The 23,051-nt window shown below is 44.6% G+C and overlaps 2 protein-coding genes across 7 annotated transcripts in view; both read left to right on the forward strand.

Annotated features, from left to right (window-relative positions):
• Positions 1 to 13,219, forward strand: part of GRAMD1C (GRAM domain containing 1C) — a 52,946-nt gene extending 39,727 nt beyond the window's left edge. For 4 of the 5 annotated variants that reach the window (XM_069020269.1, XM_069020238.1, XM_069020248.1 and 1 more), the window contains 9 exons: positions 3,290 to 3,436; positions 4,227 to 4,345; positions 5,429 to 5,571; positions 7,181 to 7,284; positions 7,987 to 8,166; positions 9,621 to 9,678; positions 10,188 to 10,298; positions 11,130 to 11,235; positions 12,999 to 13,219. In XM_069020269.1, the coding sequence (XP_068876370.1) occupies positions 3,290 to 3,436; positions 4,227 to 4,345; positions 5,429 to 5,571; positions 7,181 to 7,284; positions 7,987 to 8,166; positions 9,621 to 9,678; positions 10,188 to 10,298; positions 11,130 to 11,235; positions 12,999 to 13,076 (1,046 nt within the window). In that variant the 3' untranslated portion in view covers positions 13,077 to 13,219. The remainder of the gene's footprint in view (positions 1 to 3,289; positions 3,437 to 4,226; positions 4,346 to 5,428; positions 5,572 to 7,180; positions 7,285 to 7,986; positions 8,167 to 9,620; positions 9,679 to 10,187; positions 10,299 to 11,129; positions 11,236 to 12,998) is intronic. The other variant, XM_069020255.1, reaches the window with a different exon arrangement.
• Positions 13,220 to 14,301: 1,082 nt separating this feature from the next.
• ZDHHC23 (zinc finger DHHC-type palmitoyltransferase 23) lies at positions 14,302 to 21,664 on the forward strand. 2 transcript variants are annotated; one of them, XM_069020294.1, is made up of 5 exons: positions 14,302 to 14,440; positions 14,677 to 15,372; positions 16,068 to 16,235; positions 17,026 to 17,184; positions 17,270 to 21,664. In XM_069020294.1, exons 1-5 carry the CDS (start codon positions 14,334 to 14,336, stop codon positions 17,337 to 17,339), a joined length of 1,200 nt encoding a protein of 399 aa, XP_068876395.1. In that variant the 5' UTR covers positions 14,302 to 14,333; the 3' UTR covers positions 17,340 to 21,664. The 2 variants fall into 2 exon arrangements, with proteins under 2 accessions (XP_068876395.1, XP_068876386.1); XM_069020285.1 differs by having other exon boundaries at positions 17,026 to 21,664.
• The last annotated feature ends 1,387 nt before the right edge of the window (positions 21,665 to 23,051 follow it).

Consider the following 23,051-nt stretch of genomic DNA (forward strand, 5'->3'; position numbering starts at 1 on the left):
TATCAGTTCAGCTTTCGTAATTTGGTTGTGGTGTGTTTAACTTTTTGCTGTTGGTTGTGGATGAGAATTTTAATAACAATGTTTTTCTTACTGCTTCCCCCCCGCCCTTTTCTGTCTCTTCTTTTGCACTGCAGATGTCTTTAAACTTCTGCCATCACTGCTGCATAATGGTATTATATTCAAACATTATTTCACAGCTTGCTTTGCAGTGATGAAATGACCTTATGAAGTGCAAGGCAATAGTGGGGGAGGGAATAGACCTGCTGTCATTAGGCTGAACCAGGAGACTCTGGGTAATATGTTTACTTCTGTGTTTTTGGGTCCCTCAGGGTCCTTACCTAAAATCAGAATGATCTCATGTTCTTTTAGCAGACAGCTCCAATTCAGCTATAAATGTATTCAGGCTAAGAGAGTTAGTGTGATAATAGTATGCTGCTGAGGGGTTAGAACAGCGCTGAAAGTGAAGGAGTTAGACTGATATCTCTGTATTTGCACATAACATTCTGTTAATAAAGAGCATTCCAAGCCAATCTTAGGTAAAATGCTTCATGTTGCCCTACTGTTGTGAAAAATAAAGGCGGATAGAAGTTTACCTGTGTGAGTTAAAACAAACACAACAGTAGACAAACATGCATCTTCATTTGTAGAGAGATAAGTGGTTAAAGCTGCCTGTTCTGTTCAAACTGCAAGTGTACAAAAGTGTACCCTAACTCATTGCTGTGCTACTTTTTGTGCTCGCTGCTTCATTTAGGATTTCTATGGATATGTTTTGAGAACTTGGAAGATACTTGCTTCCACAGATGTGGGACTCGCAACACAATTTATGCATACCTGCACCTTCCAGACTCATTGTCCAAAAGGTTTCCAGTTTTTCTGGAGAACAGCTGTTTGAATCCTAGCATCTAAAGTAGCTGATGGGCCTGATATATAAACCTAGTTTTAGCTTGAATTTCCTAAAAATTACTGCTTTATGTGCTAATAGCATTAAAAAACCCCAGAACTTTGTTTCTTTCAAGAGCTGAGCAGGATTGTAAGTAAAAACGTATTTTTCAATAGATTCTCATGCACTTGGCACTTTATTGACTGTTCCTTATTAGAGACATGACTATATAGAGATAGTGTAGGTAAATTAACTTGCAAACTTAAGTTTTGTATAGACCTGTGGGTGCTCTTTCTTCAGACTCACTAGAAAGAGGACAGACTCAGAGTAATACAGCTTGGTAGCAAGATCTGCACCTTAAGGTAAAAATGCATGGGCTTCATGCATATCACAAGTTGCCCTGGCTTACCAAATTACCTTGCATCAGCAGAAAAATAGTGGCTGTCCTCAGGCATTTCAGGTGAACATGAAGTTGTGTTGTTTAGCTCAGGCTCACTGGGGCAGAGGTAGCTTGTGTTATCTTGTATTTGCTTAGACGTATACAAATAGCTGACAGAGCTGATCAGATGCTTATCTGGTGGCTTGATCATGTGTCTGGCTCTTTATTTTTTTTTTTTAAGTGGTAGTAGGTTCCTTGGGCATGTCAACGTCCAGCTGAGTAACACTCAACCACAGTAACTAGGTTTGAATTGCCTGCTCTCTGATTCTATGCCAGCTGATGCACAGTAGGCAGAGGGGATGTCAGCAGCAGTATCTGAAACTTCCTGTCTCTTACCAAAAGAGAGGATGTGGGATGTGCACTCTGAAAGGAGAGATCTGTAGTGTTGAGGTCTTGTTAAGTGAGGTCAAACTTAGAGTTCACTTGGCCTGCCTTTTGTTAGAGTTAGGTTCAGCTGGGAGTGGAAATACAGTGAGCATAAGCTGAAAGCTCCAGCTGAATTTCTGGCTTCCTGCAGAATGTTTCAGCACAGCAGAATTTGTATTCTACATGTGATGACTGCGTATTGACTGGTTAAATAGACCTCTTGGAATGTGTGTTTGCTTTCTGTCCCATCTCATAATTGTGTGGAATTACAATTGCATAAGCAGAACATAGCACAGGAAGGAAGTCAATCTCTTGTGCAAGCACAAAAATACAGCACTCACGCTTCGCTTTTGGGGTCCTACATTGAAGCCTGATGAGATCAAGGAGAGCTTTTTTGGAGCCAGATGTTCTAACAGGCTTCAAGCAGGCTAGGAGCAGCATTAGAGGAAGTCTGCTCAGTCAGAACTGGGTTTTGTTGGGGACTGCTGTGGTTGTTTAGCTGCTGCATTTGCCTTTATTGATACTGACTGCTACCAAGCAGTAATGTTTTTAAGTGCTGTAACCTTAGCTTGTAGGCAGCTTGTGAACTACAGCGTGATATTCAGGCTGCCTTTGCATTAGTGGCTGGCACTGACCTTTCCTAGCCCCGAGCATTCATTTGTATCAGTTGAAAGGTTGGCCATCCTGACTTGTGTCTGTCTGCTGGAAGATTTGCTTTTGGGCTTCTTGTTTCATTTTAGTGATGTGTGGGAGTGGGGGAGGGGCTTGTTTGTCTTGTTGGTAATTACAGTTTAGGATTGACTTGTTTCTAAAGCATAAGCAGATTGAATCAGGGTTGGCATAGGAAATGCTTGCCCTCCAGGATTATAATTCTATCCCTTATCTCTTGCAAGCGTGGCTGAGACAACCACAAAGCTGAGTCATGCCAGCAACCACCAAGACGCAGAAATAGCAAAGATCAGTGCTGCAGCCACAGAATGGCACTGGGGTGCTCGGTGGCTTTGAAATAGGTGATGGCATTTGAGCCTCTTAGTGCATTTTTGGGGACTGCAAAATGGAGCAGGGTATCTCTTGTGTTCCTGTTCAATACGTGTGGAGGGCAAAACAGTTTGAAGAACTTTTTGGGAGTCTACCTGGTCCCTTAGACTGTGGACACTACCAGTATTATAAATGTTAAAAGCAGAATTCTGAAACTAGCCACAATTGAGAAGAAAACTGTTATGGTTTTACTGTCCTTGCTTGTCTTTTGTACAATAGAGACACATACTAAGGAAAATTATGCCAACTTTGTCTTTCCCCAATATTTCTTGGAGGATTAGTACAATACTGAAGGCAAAACTGAAGGGATGGGACCTTTTGATGTTAATTTATCAATTTGCACGGGGAAATGGTGGTAGATGTGTATACTTGAAAATCAGCTCTGGACTTTGTTCCTGAAGGCAACCTACCTACCAAATCACTTGCTGCTATCATTACTTGGTTTCTGAGAGTGAGAAACAAAGGCTGATGCAAGCTTGGGAAGGCTTTAAGATGTAATAAAGCTTAGAATGCTATAAAGGTTCTTCATAATACTGTTCTTAACCTGATCTCTCTGTCTTTCTTAGCAGTGAAGGAGACTGTCTCTGACAATGATATCTATGGGAGGCTTTTTATAAACAGAGTTTTCCACATCACTGCAGACAAGATGTTTGAAATCCTTTTCACCAATTCTCACTTCATGCAGAGGTTTCTTAATTCCAGGAGTATAGTAGGTAATAAACTCTTCTTTCTGTGTATGTTACAAGCTACCCTAAAAATTTTTACCTCTGAGAATTGCTAAATAGGCTAAGTTGAATTTTAAGTTTCTCCTTTGCTTTAAAAGAATTTTTAAGCTTTAAAGTTTCACTATGAGAGAGGATATTTAAAGCTAGACTGTTGTTTCCCTAGATATGTACATTTTGGAATAAAAGCCTCATTTCAGTGCACCACAGACCTGCACCTTAATGCCTGAATTTTGAGTAGGTTATTAAGTTGATGCATTCTGTGGGGTATTTCTGATTACATTGTGTCCCAGAAATAGTGAAATTTGTACGGCTGGCACACAGGCAAAAATCATTGCATCCTCCTAAACGATACTCACAGGCTTTAATTTTCTGGATGAGTAAATTTTATTCACTGAGACCATAAGAACAGAAAATTAAGTTAAAAAGGGTAATATTTATTCAGTGTCAGCTTGGAAGGCAAAGTGGCAAAAGCTTTTGATAATGCTAAGTGAATCTATTCAACTTCAAGCAAATGGGAAATGACATATTTTCATTTAATTGCTTATTCTTTTCTCCACCCTCAAATCTCTTTCAGTAGATTCAGGTTCACCTATTCAGAGCTTCACCCTTGTTCATTAGCACACTAGTTTTCCCTTTCCTGGAAAAACCTCACAACTATTTGGAATCAGTTTTCTATCTCTCCCCCTATTGCTGTTCTCAAACTCTTAAGACACAATAGGGCAGAGATAATGCCCTTCAGGTAATTTTTATGTGAGATTTTGCATCACTTCTCATCTAGATGCTGTATCAACCCCTTGGAATAGAGACTCCAATGGCAATCAGTTGAGGACTTTGACGTACACTGTCACGATTAACAATCCGCTCTGTGGGAAGTTCACAACTGCAACTGAAAAGCAGGTACTGTGTGCATGTGTGTGTCTGTCTGGTGCCCTTTAAGGCAAGGGAGAGGTCAGCTCTGTGGTCTGTCAGAGTTCTGACTGGGGATTAAAGTTCAGTGAACTGAATGTGACTCTGCAGTTTAAACAGAGCACCTCTAAGGGTGGCTTGCTGTCTCTCACCGTTACTGAGCCAATGCTTATTAAATGAGAGACGTTTTCTACCTTTACAGATGGCTGTAAACTCCACAAAACTTGTGGGGAAAAGTATTAACATCTCTTAGGAATTGGGGGGTGAAAAGGTGCAATTAAAGGCTTTCAGTGTCCACTTCTGGGCTCCCCAGTATGAGATGTGAAGAGCCTGACAAAGGGTGATGAAGGGACTGGAGCATCTCATGTGAGAAATGGCTGATAGCTGGGAACGTTCAGCCTGGAAAAGAGAAGGCTCAGGGGCATCTTAAAATTTATAGAAGTATCTGAAGGGAGGGTGCAAAAGATTCTGAGTCAGGCCTTCACCATCAAAGGCCACACATTTCAGTGGTGCCCAGCAATGGGACCAGAGGTGTGGGCACAAAATGAAACACAGATGATTCCTTCTGAACATCAGGAAACACTTTTTCACTGTGAGGGTGACTGAGCAGCAGAACAGGTTGTCCATAGAGGTTGTGGCATCTCCTTCCTTGGAGATACTGGAAAACCCCCTGGGCATGGGCAGATAGTCCTGCCTCAGTAGAGTTCTTGGACAAGACGAGCACCAGAGGTGCCTTCCTATCTCAACCCTTTTTGTTATTCTGCTTTGGGAAAGGTCTCAAAGAAGATCTGTGGTCATGAGGCAGTGGCCAGCCTTGCATCTGGTACTTGAAGTGGCAGTGGGGAAGTACTGCTGCTGCCAGTGTTGGCTCTAGCAGGAGGCATCTTCTCTTTTCCCACCCCACCTATACTTGACATTCTTAACTGTTTTTTATAGTGGTTCTTCAGGCTTTCTCTCTCCTTGAGTTCACTTGGAGTTGGTTAATCCAGCCTAAGGAACTCAGGCTGAAAGGGGGGTGGAGGGGCTTTGTGTACCATTAATATACCTTCTTATTTTTATTTTTTTTACTGATAGATCCTGCATAAGCAGAGTCAGAAAGGTCAGTCTTACCAGGTGGATGCTGAGGTCCTGACACATGACGTCCCTTACCATGATTATTTCTACACTGTGAACAGATACTGCATCAGTCGCACATCCAGTCACAAGTGCCGGTTACGGTGAGCCTGGGTGGTCCATGGGAGGAGGGCAGAAGCCAAGGCAGGGATGTTCTGAGTTGATGATTAGTAAAAGATCTGCCAGCAACATAGGAAATGTTGGGTTCTCTTCTGGAAAATAAGCTTGGTTTATTTCTTGTCACATGTATGCTGTGCTTGGATCTCATTAATGCAGTGAGAAACTGACTGAGATGGTGACTCTGAGGTACAGAACTCATCTCCAATACCAATTTGGGTCCTGACCAGCCTCGTGTTTTCAAGTGCAGCTGTGTGAGTGGGATAAATTGGAAAAAATTGAGATGTTTTATTACAAGGTTTCCCAGACATCCTTGCTAAAGGCCTGCAGAGGAGAATGGTTTCACAGGAATGTGCGGGGGAGATAGAATGTACTTAATTTTGCAAGGAGGTACTCAAGTGAACTCTGCCTAGATATGGAAGTTCCTCTCCCATTTGTTGAAAACATTGGAAGTGGTGCTGTCTTCAGCAAGAGTTTTTATCTCAAACTTAATCAGTACTCAGGAAAGGTTAGCAAGCCTGGATTCTATTCTGGTTTATCTCAGGCTATAAAACTACTGCAAACTCTACTGGGAGGAGAAGGGAAGAAAGGTCCTTGAAAGACTGCTTTGGATTTTTTTGGAGTGAATCACTGTTATTCTTTGAGACCTAGACTTGTTTTTTCTGAGATGCACGACAACCCTAGGGTAAGAGTAAAAACCTAGGTATTAACATGATGTACAGAACAGAAGGTACATGGTGATGTCACAGCTGGCCTTACTAAACTGTACTTAAAATGGCTCAGAAACTCTATTTGAAAGGAGTTATTGTGTTAGACTGGAAACACAGTGGGCTTTACATTGATTTGGAAGATTACTTAAAAAGTTGAAAAAAGTGTATTCTAGGATAGTCAGTGTTCTTGACTGAAATCACAGGCTATGCTTTTGTCGTTTATAAAGGACAAAATCCTTTATAATATCCTTGTATCCTTAAAATCCTTCATAATAATCCTTTGGGATTCACTCAGCTGTTAGAAGCATTCCTCTGAAGGATTCTAGTCAATTCATTTTTATTCTGGAAGCATTATTGATTAGCTTGACCTGAGGAATGCAAGGTAGGAATGTCATTTTCCCCCTCTGTCATGTTCACAGAAAGACAGATTTTAATTTCTCAGAGTAGGGTGTGAGCACTTATGTATGAGTGGTGATAAAGAATTTCACCTTCTGCTATTGTAGTGCCCATGTAATATATCATGTGTACATATACAAAGTAAAAATCAGGGTTTTATTATCTGGAAGCCTGAATCCTATTTTAAATGTGTGTTAAAATGAGAATGCATCAGAGGGTAGAAATCGTCTTCTAGTCTGAGTCTGAAGGAAACATTTGAAAATGTTTCCCATAATTTGGACATTCAGATTTTGAGGCTTTAGCTAGAGATGTCTTTGCTACTGTCTGTCTCTTGCCTTTCTTCAGTGAAAGTGCTGCCCAGCTGGAGAGCAGTTCCAGTTGGTATTTCAGATTTTAGACATAAGCTGGAGGCCTGCTTCTGATAAGAGATTTCTGCTATCATGGTGCCGCCTAGAAGAGCACACTTTCATTATTGCATTCTGTTTGCTAGGGTTTCTGCAGAAGTAAAGTACAAAAAACAGCCTTGGGGCCTTGTCAAGTCTGTAATCGAGAAGAATACTTGGGGAGGAATACAGGAAAACTTCAAACAACTTGGTGAGATATTTTCTTCTTTGTGCTGGAGTAAGGAGGCTACTTTTGCTATGTGTGTTTTTGTGGCTGTCAAACCTGGCTCCTTGAAGAAAGGCTTGGAAAAAAGGCAATGCCTAAGCAGTCTTGAAAGACAGAACTTCCTGTCATCAATGTATCTGCCAGTTCCAGGGTATGGAACAAGGGGCTAACAAGGGGCTCTTGTATACCTGGTCATAAATGCTTTCAGAACGAAACATGAGGAGCAGCAGGAAAGCTGTTATTCTCAACTGCATGTGCTTATCTCTAAGAATTTCCTTGATTGTGCATTTGAGAAGAGAAGCAGTGCACTTGGCAGACTCTGTGAGTATCTGTTCACAGCCTGGCCAGCCACGGCTGCAGGCTCTCAGTCTGACACAATTCCTAGTCTCAGTCTAACAGTGTCTTGCAGTGCTCTTCCAACTGCTGTCTGGCATAGCATTGAACAATCCTGCCTGGGCTGAGTGTGCACCACCTCTGCAGAGTGTTCCAAGTGCCTCTAGCAAATAGAACTGGGGTGGAGGTCAGGGTGTACTTTGCCAATTAGCTGCTTTAAGTTCATGTACTGGAAGGTGTGCTTGTTCCTCTCACTGCCATCCTGCATATCTCACAATTTGTCTTCAGTGTTAAGCTGTTCAGCTTTCCAGATTTCTTTTTGACAGTTCAGTAACCTTATTCTTTCCACTGCAGAATCAGATCTCCTAATGGAGGAATATGCAATTAATCAGTCCATAGAAGACTCTGGGAAATTACTTGCTCTGAGACGAAGGCGACGCACTTTACACCGGGGTTTGGCAGAATCACTTCCCAAACGTTCTTCCCAACATTCCTCTGGTGACATGGGAGTAGAGTCCCAGGGCAGCTTAATAGGTAGGAATTTTTCATACCAAGTGTTTTCCAAAAGGTGTGTTCAAGAAAGCATAACTCTTAAAATAGTGCAAGAGTAGCACTTGTGTATATATTACTGTTGTCTTGATGTAATTGGTGTGACAGCAAATGCTTTAATAAGTTCAGGCTTCTTCAAGCTTGCATAAAGTAGATTTGGAGTATGTATGGTTACTTCTGTCATGAGTATCTCATGAAATCAAGCCTAATATCACCTTTAGTTTTATGACAAAAATCAATCAAAATCTAAAATGCTGTTCTGTATGTGCAAAGGATTGAAAATGAGTTTGGATCAGGAAAAAAAATTAACCTGATTCTTGTAACATTTCGGAAAAATTGCTTTTTTTTTCTTCAAATAACTGCACACACAGGTCACAAGTTGATTAAACTTCGCCACTTGCCTCTTGGCCCTGTCATCTCAGTCTTGGTTATTTTTTTTTTAATGTTAAGAAGTCTGTTTCCCATATGCTTCTGTAATTTCTGGGTCACTTAAGCATTTCTTGCAGTTCCACTGCTCTTAGGCATGACAGACTTGGCCACTGGGGAGTGGTGGATTCCATGACAAAAATTGAATTGTAAACAGTGAAGTAGGAGCAAGTGCACTTCCCTCAAGGGGGAGACAACACTGAGTACAGCTTTGAGAGAATATTTGGATCAGCAGCATGTGTGAAGGACTCTTTACCTATCTGAAATTGCTTCCTAATTACTTAATTTTGCTACTGCTGCTCCACCTTTTCAGATGAGCCTGTCTCTCAGGGTACACTACAACTTTTATGTATGTCCTTTGTCCAGGGCAGGATGTGCAAAACTGGAATTATTTTTGAAGATCAGCCTGCCTACGGTGATAGGTGTTCGGTTTGGAGAGAACATGCACACTGTCCCTCAGTAGTGTCTGATCCCTGATGCCTGATGAATAGCAGATGGCCTCTGGAAAGGCTGTTTCCAGGACAATAGATAAACCAAGCCAGTAAGGATGGGACCAGCTACAGGAAAATGTGACTGACACTGGTTGTCAGAAAGATGAATGTGAGCAGGAGAACAAGCAGCAGAGAGCCACTTTGCAGCCTGTCTCTGCTGTGTGTGACTAGCAGCACATGTGCTGAATGCACGTTAGGAATGGATGGACTGCAACCCTCTCAGGCTATTCAGCTTTACTGTGACCATGCCCCAGCACTCTGTTCTCCCCAGCACAGTGCGATAGGGGGAATTCTGATGGAAGAGCCTGACTGTTCAGCCATCTTCTCAGAGATGACTGCAAAAATGCCTTGGTGAATGGTGGAGGTGATCATGTGCACCTACATGACCTGTTATTTTTTTCCATCAGAAGCTGTTGAGCAATTCTGTGGGAATTGCTGGGCACTGACATATATCTATCTGCACACATCCTTTAGGAATGTTCTTCAGTACTTTTTAACCTCCTTCTCTTCCATGCCCTATAGGAAGGAAAAGAGATGCAGTAAGTAGGACCACCACCATCATTGTAGTAATGAGTGTCTTGTAAGTACTCACTTGCATTAAAATATTGCTTAAGCTCATCTTGATCTTTATCTTTATTTGTTCCTCATTTGCATGTTAACATTGCATGTTGCATGATAAATCTTAACCTAATTTGAGTGGAACATGGGGGTATAAAAGAGGAATGGGTTGACTTGGAAATGACAGGCAGAATGAAAATGCTGACTTGCCAAACTAGTTACCTTACACATTTTTCTTAGGTCTGATCCTATTAACAAAATAAAGTCTAGAATTTACTAATTCCTAATTTTAAAAGTTCCAAGAAGAGATACTGTTGTTGTTTCTATTTGCTATTACCCAGCTTAATGGTAACTGCTAAGAATTGTTCAGATAGATACTAATTTCCAGTATAGTGCTGCCCCACACCTTTTTTCTCCCAGGATTCTGGGAGGATTCTGTTTCCTTAGCTGTCTTTAGCCATGATCTTGTGTTTGTAGCATTGCAAATGAATTATTACAAAACCTGGGGTTTTTTTCCTCTTCTCTCTACAGTTTGCTGCTCTTGGTCTTGCTGAATATAACACTGTTCCTCAAACTGTCAAAGATAGAGCATGCAGCTCAGTCCCTCTATCACGTCCAGCTTCAGGAAGAAAGCTCTTTGAAGTAAGTTGAATTCAGTCTTTGCTTGCTTTCTTCTTCAGCTTATGTGAAAATCTGATCTAAAGAAATAAATTATAAATAATGAAATTCAGTGGCAAGTTTTCAGAAGTGGCTGGGGCTTGCTGTGGTCTATGCTGAAATCCAGTGACATGTCTGACTGCATCTTGCAGTAATAAATTTCTCCTTTGACAAGCTTTTTTGGGAGAAATGTTAACCTTAGTTTGCATTTATCAGCCTGCTGTGACTCATCTTCTGTGAATATCATAGTGCTGATCACAGAACCAAAGTGTTCATCCTGTGTGAACCAGCATGTTCTCAAATGGAATGTTAAAGGTTCATTTAGCTTTTTAGCTTCTTTCTGTGAGTCTCCTGCTAAATCTCTTCTCCTTCAAAAACTTCCATGTTATGTGTCTTTTGTACTCAGACACAGAAAAATGGTACTTCCTCTTGAATACCAGTATCAACAAATAAGTTAAAAACCATATCCTGATGCTGAGACTGGAAGGGGTGTAGGGACCTCCCATAGTGACCATCTCAGAACTGGTTAGAGCAACTTTCTTCATAAGAAGGATCTTGCTCCCTGAAGTTGTGAGCCTTATATCGTAAATGTAATGTCAGCACACTTTTTTTCTTGGTGGATGTTGTATACAAAGATCTGAGGTACTAGCTTCAAGAAAACAGGCATTGAAATTCAACCGCAGGCAGCTTTTTATGTGGCTTTTGTAAGAGGGTGCTTTTAGCAATGGCAGAGCAATGGTGGCAGAGAACTGTTGCTTTTAAAAAGGCATTGAGGTGCTTGTTTCATGTTTCTGATGCAATCTCCATCTTTTTCAGCATATCCCCAGAAATGGTATCAAAAGAGGAGATCCCTCAATATGATAAGGAACAGGTTAAACATGTGAAGGGAGTTTTAAGAGACTCAATTGAAATGCTTGAGCAGGTAGGTCTGACACTCTTTCCTGGTGATGTTCTTGTTTCTCAACAACTCAGGTTTTCTCCCTTGTGTTATCATAGCTTTTGTTTGATGTGATCTGGTGCTAGATAAAGTTTTCTTGATCGGTTTTGCCCTAGGCAGTGCTTATGTTTCTGATGTTTTGGGTTGGTTTGGTTTTGAATTTGTTTCTTGGAGGGTTTTTTGGGGTTTTCTTGTTTGTTTGGGGTTTTTTGTTTGGGTTTTTTGGGGTTTGTTGTTGTTGGGCTTTTTTGGGTTTTTTTGGGGGGGGGGTTGTTGGTGGTTTTTTTTGTTTGGTTTAGTTTTTTTGGGTTTGTGGGTTTTGTTTGTTTTTTGTTTTTTTTTTTTGTTTGTTTGGTTTCTGTTTTTTTACTTAACTAAGATGTAAGTGTGCATGTCAATTTTCTTCAACTTGTCAAGTGCTTAAGAGATGTGTTGATGCAGTTCTGAATCATGACAAAGCAAAGACTGGAGTATTTCAAAACAGATTCCCTTTCCTAAGAAGACTCATATTAAGATGTGTTTTTTCCCATCTTACTTTGGGGTTTCTTCATTCATTTTTATCCTTTTGCTCCCCACTACTCTTCTAGATATTGGCAAGAGCTTCACTTAGCATTGGTATCAAGGGGCCACCTAATCTCTAGTGAAAAATAAATAAATTCTGCAGACTCATATGTTTCTGAGAGGCTCCATAGAAGTTAATCCTCCTTCAGTAACTTAAAATTTCAGGCTCCTGTATACTACAGTCACACACAAAAAAAGTTGTTGAATACTGTTGTGTCTCTGATCCTGCAGTCCATGACCGTTAAATCCCTAAAATTCCTAGACTGAAATTTCAACTCAGTAACTGAAGGACAGTAAATTGATGCTTTTTTACTTACCACTCATGAATGTTCTGATTTTAACTTTTTATTAAATCTAAAATGCAATGGAATAAATTATTAGTTTAGGAAAGCTGAAGGGGGAGTTCACATGCACCTTTCTCCATCATTTGCTCTTTCTTCTTCCATGCACTAAAGGAGGTTAGAAAAAGAAGCCATTTTTTTATACTCTTTGTTTAGAGGTGTCTCTGCACACAGCTGCTATTCATCTATTAATTAACCACTTTGATCACAACTTGAAAAAGCCTGAGTGCTGGAAGTTTCACTTTAGAGAGAAGGTTTTCTGGTTTCCATGCCCTTTTAATTTTCTCTGCTTACTATCCAAACAATTCCTAATTCTGAAGTGTTAAGTGCTTTTTGAACACACAGTGTAAAAAAGAAAAGTGAGAATTTAGCCACCTTTTTCATCCAGAATAACACTTTTTGTCTGGAAGTCCTGACACATCTTAGTGCTTGCTACCTTGTGTTTTCTGAGGGTTGTCAATAATCTAAACACGTTTTGTGCACCAAAATGCACGAGGAGGGCCAGGTGTTAAAAGAAAATTCATGTTGTACTGCCATGTTCCTTGGAGTATTTGCACTGAACATTATCTGTGACTAAAAGTGAGTTGGGTGGTTTATCTTCTGTGCTGTTGTCTGGTGAGGTGTTAAGACTTTATCATCCTGGACTGTGTTAGTATTTATAAACTCTGCAGAGTGTAGCTGTTAGGAGAGCACAGTAAGCCAACTGCTTATGGAAACAGGGAGGAGGAAATCACATGAAATCTTTAAAAGAAAAGGAGGAGGGAGACTTTATTTTCCTGATATCGCTCACCCATACAGGAGACTGACTTAAGTAATTGGTGGGGGGGGATGATTGTATCTTCACAGCTGAAGATTTCCCTTTCCATGCTCCAAAGAAGCTTTGACCACTTGAACAGGACACAGAGCAGCAAGACTGAGAGTTAATAGCCACATCAGCGTTTTATTCAAGACGTCTGAAGAACACGTGTGTGTGAGGACTTGTGGGGTAGGGATTGTAACTGTCTCCTCTGGACTCTTTACTGTTTAGCTCAAAAGCTTCACAGAATAAAGGTTTGTGGAAGAAGTAAGTCGGGTTCTGCATTGCCACAGCTTGGCAGTCTTGTCTCTCCTGCCAGCCCTCTACCGTGGGGAGTCTCACTTCCAAACAGTGCAGAGCTCTTGCATCCATCCCATGGTGAGTGAGCGAGGGCAGCTGTACTGCTGGTGAACGGATCTGAACACTTTGGAGGGTGAAAAACACCCTCAGCAGAGAACTGGGCTTGTCGCTATGAAACCGCAGCTTTTTATGTCAATGTACAAAATGACCGTCACCGAGGAGTGTTTTGGAGAAAAAACTGTTACTGAATTCACAGCTACAGGATCTTCATAGGCTTTTTTTAGCAATGGGGACCTTGTGAAACAAGTCACCATCTTAAGATGAATATGCCTAAGATTAATTAAGAGGAAGAGGTTTGATATCTCTTGCATACTGCAAGCTTTGGCAGGCTGCCTTCTGCCATATGTTTCTAGCTCTCCCAGAGAAATTTCAGCCCTCGGTGTTTTCCCTCCATCAAGGGCTGTGCTTCAGTGTGGTGTGCCCACTGATGATGAAACACCTTTTCATGTGCTTCAAGTGTTTTCTAAGCAGGTTCAGGGAAAGAAGATGAATACAGAAAAAAAAATAAAATCGGAGAAAATGGAAGGGCCCCCTTCCCCGAGGCTGGGCCGCGGTTGGAGGGCAGCGCTGACTGGGGCGGTGCTCAGCCCCTCAGGCGGCGGTGCAAACACAGGGTGTGGGGAGCAGGGAACACAGGGAAGCGGGGTGCAGGGTCGAGTTACAGGTGTACGGTGGGAAACTTTTCCCGGCCGCGCGTCCAGCCCCGGGTAGCGGGGGCCCCCGCGGCGCCGCCCCCCGTGGCCGCCACCTGTTGCGCTGCCCCTTTAAGGCAGGTGCCCCCGCGTGACGGCGGCCCCGCCCCCCGCGCGCCCATTGGCGCGCGCCGCCGTCAGGTGGACGGCCCGGGCGGGGGCGCCGCCCCCCGCACACCTCGGGGCGCGCGCGGCCAATGGCGGGCGGGCGCCGCGGCGGGGGCGGGGCCGCGGGGCGGGGGCGGCGGCGGCGGCGCGCGCGGGGCACCTGAGGCGGCGCCGGCGGCGGGAGCCGCTCCCGGCCCCGCGGGAGGGACGGGGCGGGCGGCGGCGATGGAGGAGCCGCTCTGCTGCTGCGAATACGTGGACCGGCGCGGCCAGCGCAACCACCTGGCGGCGTGCTGCTGCGACTGCGAGGAGCTGGACGACGGCTGCGACAGGTACCGGTGCTGCGACCTCCGCCACCCTGGGGGCCGCCCGACTGCGGGACATCCTCCCGGCGGCGGCGTCCCCGTGGGATGCCGCTCTGAGGGAGGGGGAGCCGCGTCCCGCTTCCCGAGAAACTTGTCGGGAGAGAGGGAAAGGGGAGGTGGCGGGAGCGGGACGGGGCGGGGGCAGGGCGGCGGGAGGGCGGCTGCCCCGGTGCCAGCCGGCGCTGTGCTCCCCCCGCTCACAGGTGGCTGACGTGCAAATCCCTGCCCCCGGGAGCGCTGGAGAGGATCGCCGACACCGTCGCGGACCGGCTGCGGGTCCCGTGGTTCTCGGGGGCCGTGAAGATCAACGTGAGCCTCGTGCCGCCGCTCGTCCTGCTGCCCGTCTTCCTCCACGTTGCCGCTCTGCACTTCCTGCTGGGGCTCATAATCCTGACGTCCCTGCCTGTCGTGGTGCTGTGGTATTACTACCTCACCCACCGGAGGAAGGAACGGACTCTCTTCTTCTTGAGCCTGGGGCTCTTCTCCTTGGGATATATGTACTATGTGTTTCTCCGGGAGGTGGTTCCCCGGGGCCACGTGGAATATTCCCAAGTGGTCGCTCTCACGTGCGGGTTAATTCTTATGCTTGTAGCCCTGTCTCGAGCCAAGAAGGACCCTGGCTATCTTCCCATCCCAGCAGGCAATGAGGAGCCATCGCACCAGGGTTTGCCCAGCAAGAGTGTTCGAGGGAGCTCCAGCGGGCTCCATGGCATCTCAGGTGCTGCCAGCAGTCGTGCTGTGAATGGGGAAGCTAAAGGTTATTGCAGGATGTCAGCTGGGCAGCCAGAAGGTGTGAAAAAGGACTGGTGCACTAAATGCCAGCTGGTCAGGCCAGCCCGAGCAGGGCACTGCCGGCTTTGTGGCAGGTGTGTGAGGAGGCTGGACCATCACTGTGTCTGGTAGGTTTTGCACTGCTGAGGCTCCCTGTATTCTCTCTTTCTCTCTCTCCTAAGTTCCCTCCTTTATTAAGCTACCTTCTTTTTTTTACAGTCCCTGGCAAATAGAGTTGTTTTTGCTATGTGCAAGACCTTATGACACTCTTTAAATACAAAAAGCTTTGTATTTACCCTTTAAAAGAACAGTTGGAATAACTGTTTATTCTAAGTGGGTTGAGCTGAGAGCTGAAAGCTTCTACAGCATACTTCGGAATTGGCTTTACTTCTGTCCTGTTTTTTCATCAGTTTGCATTTTTTTTTTTTTTTTTGGTGTGGGTTTTGGATTTGGTTTTTTCTTTTTCTTTATTAGACTTGGTCTGTGGAACACTAGCAATCCTGCAGTTAAGTTGCTTTTGTGGTCTCCTGAGGCAAGGGAGCCCAAAGCTGCCTTTTGGGTATAATGTGTCTCAGTAAAGGATACTGCCCTTGCTAAAAATTTGAGGTAAACAGTCTGCTGCTGTTATGCTACAGATCTATTGTCTGGTGTTTGTAACTTTATAAAGTTATAGACCTTCTTTGAATATATTTCAAAGTTCTCAGCCCGTGTTGAATGGAAGCACCATGGAAATCAGGTTCTTTGACAGCTGGGGGAGGGAGAAGAAATAGAAGACAGTTTATTTTCTTATTTTAAGCAAGTAATCTCTTTTTTCCTTTTGGAGGATTAACAGCTGTGTAGGGGAGCACAACCATCAAGCTTTCATCCTTGCACTCTCGTTCTTCATGCTCACCTCTGTGTATGGGATTACCTTGACCCTGCACACCATCTGTAGGGGCCGAACTCCGTTTTTGGCATTGTTCTACTGCCCCGGGGCCTATTCTGACTACAGGTGAGATGTCTGTCTGGGAGAGAGCTGGGGTGGGAGCAGCCTTGCTCAGGCAGCTTAGCTCCTACTCCTTGTTCTGCTGGCTGTCAAACCTGAACGCAAAGTGCTCCCTAAAAAACCCTGGAAAGCAAAGACATGTCTCTGCTTTTGCCAAGGTGGGCAGCCTGAGACTTGGAGAAAGTTGAAGGAGCTGGGATTTGAAGTACTTACTGTTATATATAGATGTACTTTTAAATACATTTGCCCTCAGATGCAGGTAACAATCTGACAGCCTGGAATCCACATGTGCTCTCTCCCTCTTATTCCTCACTATTTATCTAGTGGCTGTCCTCCATGTTATCTGCCTAGAACGTGCCCTGTCTGGCAGGGAGGCTGGTGGGAGCTGTTGGACAGGAGTTCAGAGACCAGCACTACCACAGATGGGCAGAGTACTGCTAGTACATAGGTGACTCTTCCTTCCTCTGCTCCATCTCATGCCCTGTGGAGTATGAGCATCCTGGGGTCCTTAAATAAGGCCGAAGCACCTTTACAACAGGAAGAGTAAAGAGCTAGGTTGTGTGACAGCAATGTGCAAGAGTAGCTCTGGTAGCAGTAAAAGCTCTCATTAAGTAAGCCCTGAAGCTTTAATTTTGAGAAAGCCTTTAAGGATTATCTGATGAAAGCAGCAAAGTGAGATCACTGTGGCAGATGTTAGACAGGGATTTGAAAGGATAGTGATTACCAGGGAAAGTCACTTTATAGCAGCTGCTCCAGTACTAAATGGCTTCCTTCCCATCTTTTTCCCTTCTGCCAGCTCTGCTCTGTTGTTCACCTGTGTATGGTACTGTGCCATTGTAACAGCTGGCATGGGATACATCCTCCTTATCCAGCTGTTGAACATCAGCTACAACGTGACTGAGCGGGAAGCTCGGCTGGCTCTGCGGGACAACACCGGGCGCAGACTGCTGGGCGGGTTAGTGATAGACACTGGCCAGTATAACCGGGGACTCCTGTGCAACTGGGGCCACTTCCTGAGCCTGGGCTCTTCTCCTCCACAGCGCTCTGCCGAGGACATTGTGTGACACCCCTCTTTCTGCAGATGTGTTGTGGTTCACTGACTTTGTTTAGCAGGGGAGCAGCCCCTCCCTCCAGGACTCCTTCCTTGCACGACCTTCCCTTGTGGTCGGCATGTAGGCTGCCCATCCCCTCACCGACAACACCAGAGGTTTTCCCAGGTGGAATGGTTCTTCACATGCTGTCAGCCAGCAATAGGATGCAGAAAGCAGTAAGCCATATGTGCAGATGGGGAGAGGAGGAGCCTGCTGCCATTTTCCACTGTGGGAAACAGCAAGAAGAGCACAAGGTTTTGAGAACTTGAGTTTTCATTAGACGTGAACACTGGCATCAGGAGTAACCAACTGGCTGCTGGGCTTCAGGGAGTGCACTGGTTCCTGCAAAGGTTAAAGAATCCCTGGCTCGTACCTATGTGTGGCATTTTGGAGATGTCAGAAGAGTGAACTCTGGACACAGATGGACCCTTGCAGAAAACAGGCTCTTTGGCTAAAAGAGACTGTCTAGGCAGTCACTGAGCAGCATTCTCCTCTCTGGTGCATTTATTTATTTATTTTTACTCTCTTATTCCATCCAGCTGTGTACATGCTTCTATTAAGTGCCTTTGTGAGCTATATTCCTGTAGGGCTTTGTAAGATCCCTTCACCTCTTGACCCCTAAAATTGTTATTCCATCCCTGTCTAAATGAGTGAAAAGAGATCCCATTGTTCTTTCTGTAAGCTGGGTCTGTATTGGTTTGAAGGCTTTGCTCATCTCCCTCAAAGTGTTTCTGCTCTGATTATGGGTTGTGACACATGACAGCAGGTAAATACACCAAGTAAGGAAATGTTTTGAAGTAACAGTGAACTCTGAGGGCAAAACAAGAGTGCTGTCCATCTGGTATTACTGTAGCTTTATGGAAATTACCTTCTCTTTCTGTCTATGGGAGAAGAGAATCTGTGGGAGAGTAGGCAATTCTGCTAGCAGCATGTTTGGTAGGTAGCATCTTGGTTGGTTGTGTTGCTGTTAGCACAGTGATCTTGTCTCAACCCCAGTTGTAGAGCTGCCTGACTGTAGAGCTGTTTTCTCATGCCAAGGAACAGATCAGCCTTAGGATGCGGAGGGAGAGGTGGAGGATGTGTTGGAGGTGTCTGGTTTTGGGATAGACGACCTGTAGTGGCAGGTGAATGAACCTGCAAGAATGTGATTTGTTCCTCATCAGCCTGCAACTGTATTATGGCCTGGACTTGAGCTTCAGCCAAAATGACAAGGTTTTGGTGGCAGTGGTTTCTGAATTTCGTGGGTGGGATTTTTTGTTGCTTTTTGTTTTAAACCCTTTATGTATGCTATTGGCCCTGCAGTAATAGGAAGGGTCTGGCTGGAAGAGCTGGGGACCATGGCACAAGAATTACAGGTTGGGCCTAAGGTGCAAAAGCAGAGATAAGAGCTTTGTCCTAGCCATGGTGATTTCACATGTGTGCATCATGCACAGGTCAGCCCTGCCCCTGACTGCACAGGCAGGGCAGGCAGCTGGGGGATGTTGGGCAAGTGATGCTCATTCATTGTGCTGCTGTGCATTAGCTTTGAAGAATGGATGGATGGTGCATGGTGCCAAAAGAAAGCAGGGTCAGGGGTGTCCCTTGAGATCCCTGCCAAATTTTTAGTGCTCTTCATTACATGTCCCACTTTAAGGTAAAGATTGTGTCCCTCTTTGTACTGTTTGGTTTCCTCGAGTGGCACTTTTTATAGCCAGCAGATAACTGAGGAGCAGCTGCACCTGGAATGTGGCGATACATAGTTACTGAATTTCCCTTATTTCCTCTTGCCCCTTTTCATCCTGTGACCAGTTCTCTATAAGGAGGTAAAGGGACAGCTCTCTTGCTTCTTACCTCTAACCAAGTACCCTAAGAGGTTCTGACCACTCCTTGACCCTAATGTGAATAAAAAGGCACCTTGCTGGACTGTGCAAAGCGTTCCTTTATGACCTTCTGTTTAGAGCTTGAAGCCTGATTCTAGGAGTTGAAATTGAGACAAAGTTGCTTTCCCTTGATTTGTCTGTAAATGTTTCCAAGGCACATATGTATTTTGTGATGCCTGCTCAGATGAACTGGAGCTTGGCAACCCTGGAGATAAGGATGCTGTGGGCTAGTGGGATCTTCTTAGATCTTACCCTGCTGGCACTGAGGAAGATTAAGGCAGAAGGACCTTCTGGGCTAAACAAACTCCTGCAGTGGAGACAGCCAATTTGTTTGTCCCTGTGCGTTGCATGCACAGGAATCAATCATGCACCCACGGGCTGAACGAGTTCTGGGAGCTTTTGCAGGTTTGAGATAAGTGATTTCTCAGAGTCCTGCTACTCCAGGCTGGGAGAAAGCAGAGCAGATCGCAGGGCTGGCAGTGTTGACCCTGTGGTACTCACTTGCACTCCCAGGCAGAGATTGGTTTCTACTTTGCAGCCTGTCAGTGTAGCCTTGTCCCTTGTCTCTCAGTGAGCTCTTAGTGATTGGGAGGTTTCATCTGAGCTGCTTACACCGAGACTCTCTCCGGGCTGTTCTCCCAGGCAGCAAGGAATTTGGAGTGCAGCTTAGGAACAAAAGACCTGAGACTAATGTAACCATTTCATACCTTGGTCAAGCATGCTCCAGTACAGCGGGGGCAAAGTGCTGAAGTAAATTTCATTTTTTGCACTGGCTTCAGTGGGAACCAAACCCATTCAGGGCACTAAAGGGTTGCAAGGATAGGATTTTTCTAGGAGGAAAATGCAGTGCTGATTCCTCAGTGAGTATGAAGTTCAGGTGGCTGTAATCTGCATAGCAATGGTGACTGTTTCTTTAATGGCATTTGTTTACCTCTTCTTCCTGAAAGGATTTGCTCTGTGAATGCCTTGGGAGATGAGAAACATAAAGTAATAGGATATTTAAAAGGCATCTAAATGGGCGGAAGAGTTTCAATCCCTTCAGATGCATACTTGGGAACTCTCCTTTTAACATCCCTGAGAATAAGCAGGGAACTCTTGGAGGGTAGTGCTCCCTTTGCAGTTATTGCAAGGGCAAACTGTTGTGATCCAGTGTGCTCAGGAGCAGTTTCTTTTCTGAGTAATTTCCTGCTGAGCTTGGTACTGACCATACTGGTAGAAAAATGTTAAAATCTAAGAGTGTTAAGAGTCAGTCCTCCAGCTCACTATGTTAGCAGCTGCCTGGGGGTTGGAGCAGTGGGAGCAGCCGGCATGTGACTTGTGGGTTGTGTGTGGCCTTTAGGCAAGGACCAATGTCTCACCTGTAAAACTGTATGCCTGGCAGTGCAGAAAACAGTACCCTGCTGGCTCTTGAAAAGTTTTCCCTCTGTATAACAAGAGGACTTGAAGCTGATCAAGAGCAGGGAAGGATTTTGGTAACAGCCAGCCTGATGTTTTTCCACCCAGACTCAGAAGTTAGTTTGTCTTGCTTTACCCATGACCTTTTAAGAGGCACTTGTTTTACAAATAATGTGGACTTCTGCAGACCAGGCAGCTTGTAGGGGACCAGGCTTCTGGTATTGCTGGTGTTGTAATGTTACACCCTCCGTGCCCAAATGCCAACACCCCACTATTTGGTGTCTGTAGGAACACTGTAGTAGGAACAGTGCACCTTTAGATACACCCTGTAAGTGGTGGCTTGGCACTCTTTATCTGTGTCTTCCTTCATTGTGCTTTTTTGTAGGCGAGTCACAGGTCCCCACATTGACTGTTTCTCCATTTAACTTGTCCTCAAATGACAAAAGTCACTGGTGAGCCTGAGCTGGTGCTGCTTGTGACTCCTAATCACATTTCAGCCTTCATGCTATGATGGTGCTTTTTTTTTCCCCTTCAAAGTAGGTTGCTTTCAAGTGTCTTAATGAAACCATTTGCTGTAAAATTTCTTCTGAAGATAAAATGGATACTGCCTCACTGCCTAATGTCTTAATAATGTGCTTGGTTTTTTCCTCCTATATGAATGTATATTGCCTCATTAGGGCAGGAAGCGTGTGTGATTATGGATGTGTTTTCCTGTATTCCTTTCAGTGAAAAATTCTAGTTACCTAGGATTTTTTTTTTGCCACTACCAGGATGTTCGTGCAGCAAAAATCTTTCTGCAGACAGGTGAAGTTCTTTCTGAAATGTGGGAATTCAGCCTCCCAAGGTCTTGTCTTTATGGAATTCCTCTAATGATAATGTGAAGAGTGATGGGCTCTGGAAGAACTGTCTACCTTGGAAAGTTTTTTGTTTGGTTGTTTTTTTTTTTAACCTGAGCTTTAGGAAGAAACTTTGTGAAACATTTGTGAGCCTTTTTGAAGAGACTGATGTGTGTATGTATGTGTCCATTTTGCATCATATTCAGTGTTTCCAAATGGGTATCAACTGAATCAAAATAAATTAATGGAAATTATTTGTGGAGTGGCCTGTTGATTTATGCCAACACATGCAGGCAAGCCAAATGACCAAAAGCTGCCACCATCTCATGGCTGGCTGTTCAGCTGTCAGCTGGACTTGGGAATAAGGGATCAACAGCCTAAAGAAAAGTTGAGAAACAGATGTTCTTCCAGTTCTGCAAAAGTTGACCTGTGGGTTTGTTGGTATTGAGATAAAACAGACGTGCTGGCAGTTTCTCAGCATCCTAGAAACTAGGGATATTCCATTATGGTAGGAATTTGAATGCGGATCTTTCATCCTACCAATCAATCATCAGTCTCTGAGCAGGTTCCTAGCCTGTTTGTCATATGTCTTGTTTTCCCACTGACACCTGCCCACGTAATACACCCAGAACCCCAAAAGAGAACAATCTCTTACTTTAAACCCTTTTCTAAGCCATATTTGGAAATGACATGGATATTCTTGTAGATAGTGGGAAGAGATGTAGCCTTTAATCCTGTTGGCATCTTGGGACAGCTGCTGAAAGGCAAGATGACTTTTAATGAGTAGAATCACAGGTGCCTTTGATTGTTCCAGATCTCTGCTTTGATTTGCCTGGGTGGTACTTCTGTCTGCTGTTCAGCTGTTTCTGTTTGAAGGTAACTTTGCACTGCTGACAACAAGGATCTTCCACCAGGGTTTTAGCTGGAATAAGATGGGTGTTTGCAGAAGGGTGTCAAGACTTTGACACCCAAGCATGACCAGCTTTGTGAACTCTGTTGAGTGCTGTTGATGGGGACACAAGACACTTCTGTCTCTCCCCAGCTTTTATTTTTTCCCCCATTGTGGCTTGCTGTGTTGCCCCTGCAGAGCAGGGCCGTGTCTGGAGCGGCAGCTCCTGTGCTAGGGGAGGCCAAGGTGCACTGCTGGGGCAGGTGCCCATAATGGATAGCAGGTCTGCAACGATGTGAGCTGTGGATCATGCTGCAGTGGTCCATGGACCCCTCCCAGGCTTACTAGTGTCCCTCCCTGCCTAGGGGGAGCAGAGGAAATTGTTTTAATACTTCAGGCACTCTTTCAGATCCAGTTTGTGCAGGGCCTAGGGGACTTGGAAGTGACTGGTGTACAGATTTAATGAGAAGATGGTATTTCTGTGGTTAAGGTTTTTGGGAAACTGTGTAAGAACTCTGGAGAGCAGGTGTCAGTAGAGGATGGGGAGTTTGCAATCACTTCAAGGTTCTGTATTTGCTGTTGTACCGCAGTGAAAGTCTTCCCTCCATTCCTGTGAAGGAGAACGAAAGCCTGGCTGTACAGCCACCTCCCTCTCTTGCTAAGAAAAGCAAGGAGCTGACAGGCAGGAGTGTGCCTGAGCTGTGAGAGTGTGGGCTGATGACCAGCATTAAGGCATTGACATCTGCATCTAA

The sequence above is a fragment of the Aphelocoma coerulescens genome, chromosome 1, assembly GCF_041296385.1.
Source record: "Aphelocoma coerulescens isolate FSJ_1873_10779 chromosome 1, UR_Acoe_1.0, whole genome shotgun sequence".
NCBI classification, from domain to species: Eukaryota; Metazoa; Chordata; class Aves; order Passeriformes; family Corvidae; genus Aphelocoma; species Aphelocoma coerulescens.

What these genes read in the sequence shown, in the direction of transcription:
- ZDHHC23 (XM_069020285.1), top strand. Translation starts at nt 14,334, where the DNA reads ATGGAGGAGCCGCTCTGCTGCTGCGAATACGTGGACCGGCGCGGCCAG. An exon ending in CTGGACGACGGCTGCGACAG is followed by an intron (nt 14,441 to 14,676) that starts GTACCGGTGCTG and finishes CCCCGCTCACAG; the next exon opens with GTGGCTGACGTGCAAATCCC. An exon ending in GGGGCCTATTCTGACTACAG is followed by an intron (nt 16,236 to 17,025) that starts GTGAGATGTCTG and finishes CCCTTCTGCCAG; the next exon opens with CTCTGCTCTGTTGTTCACCT.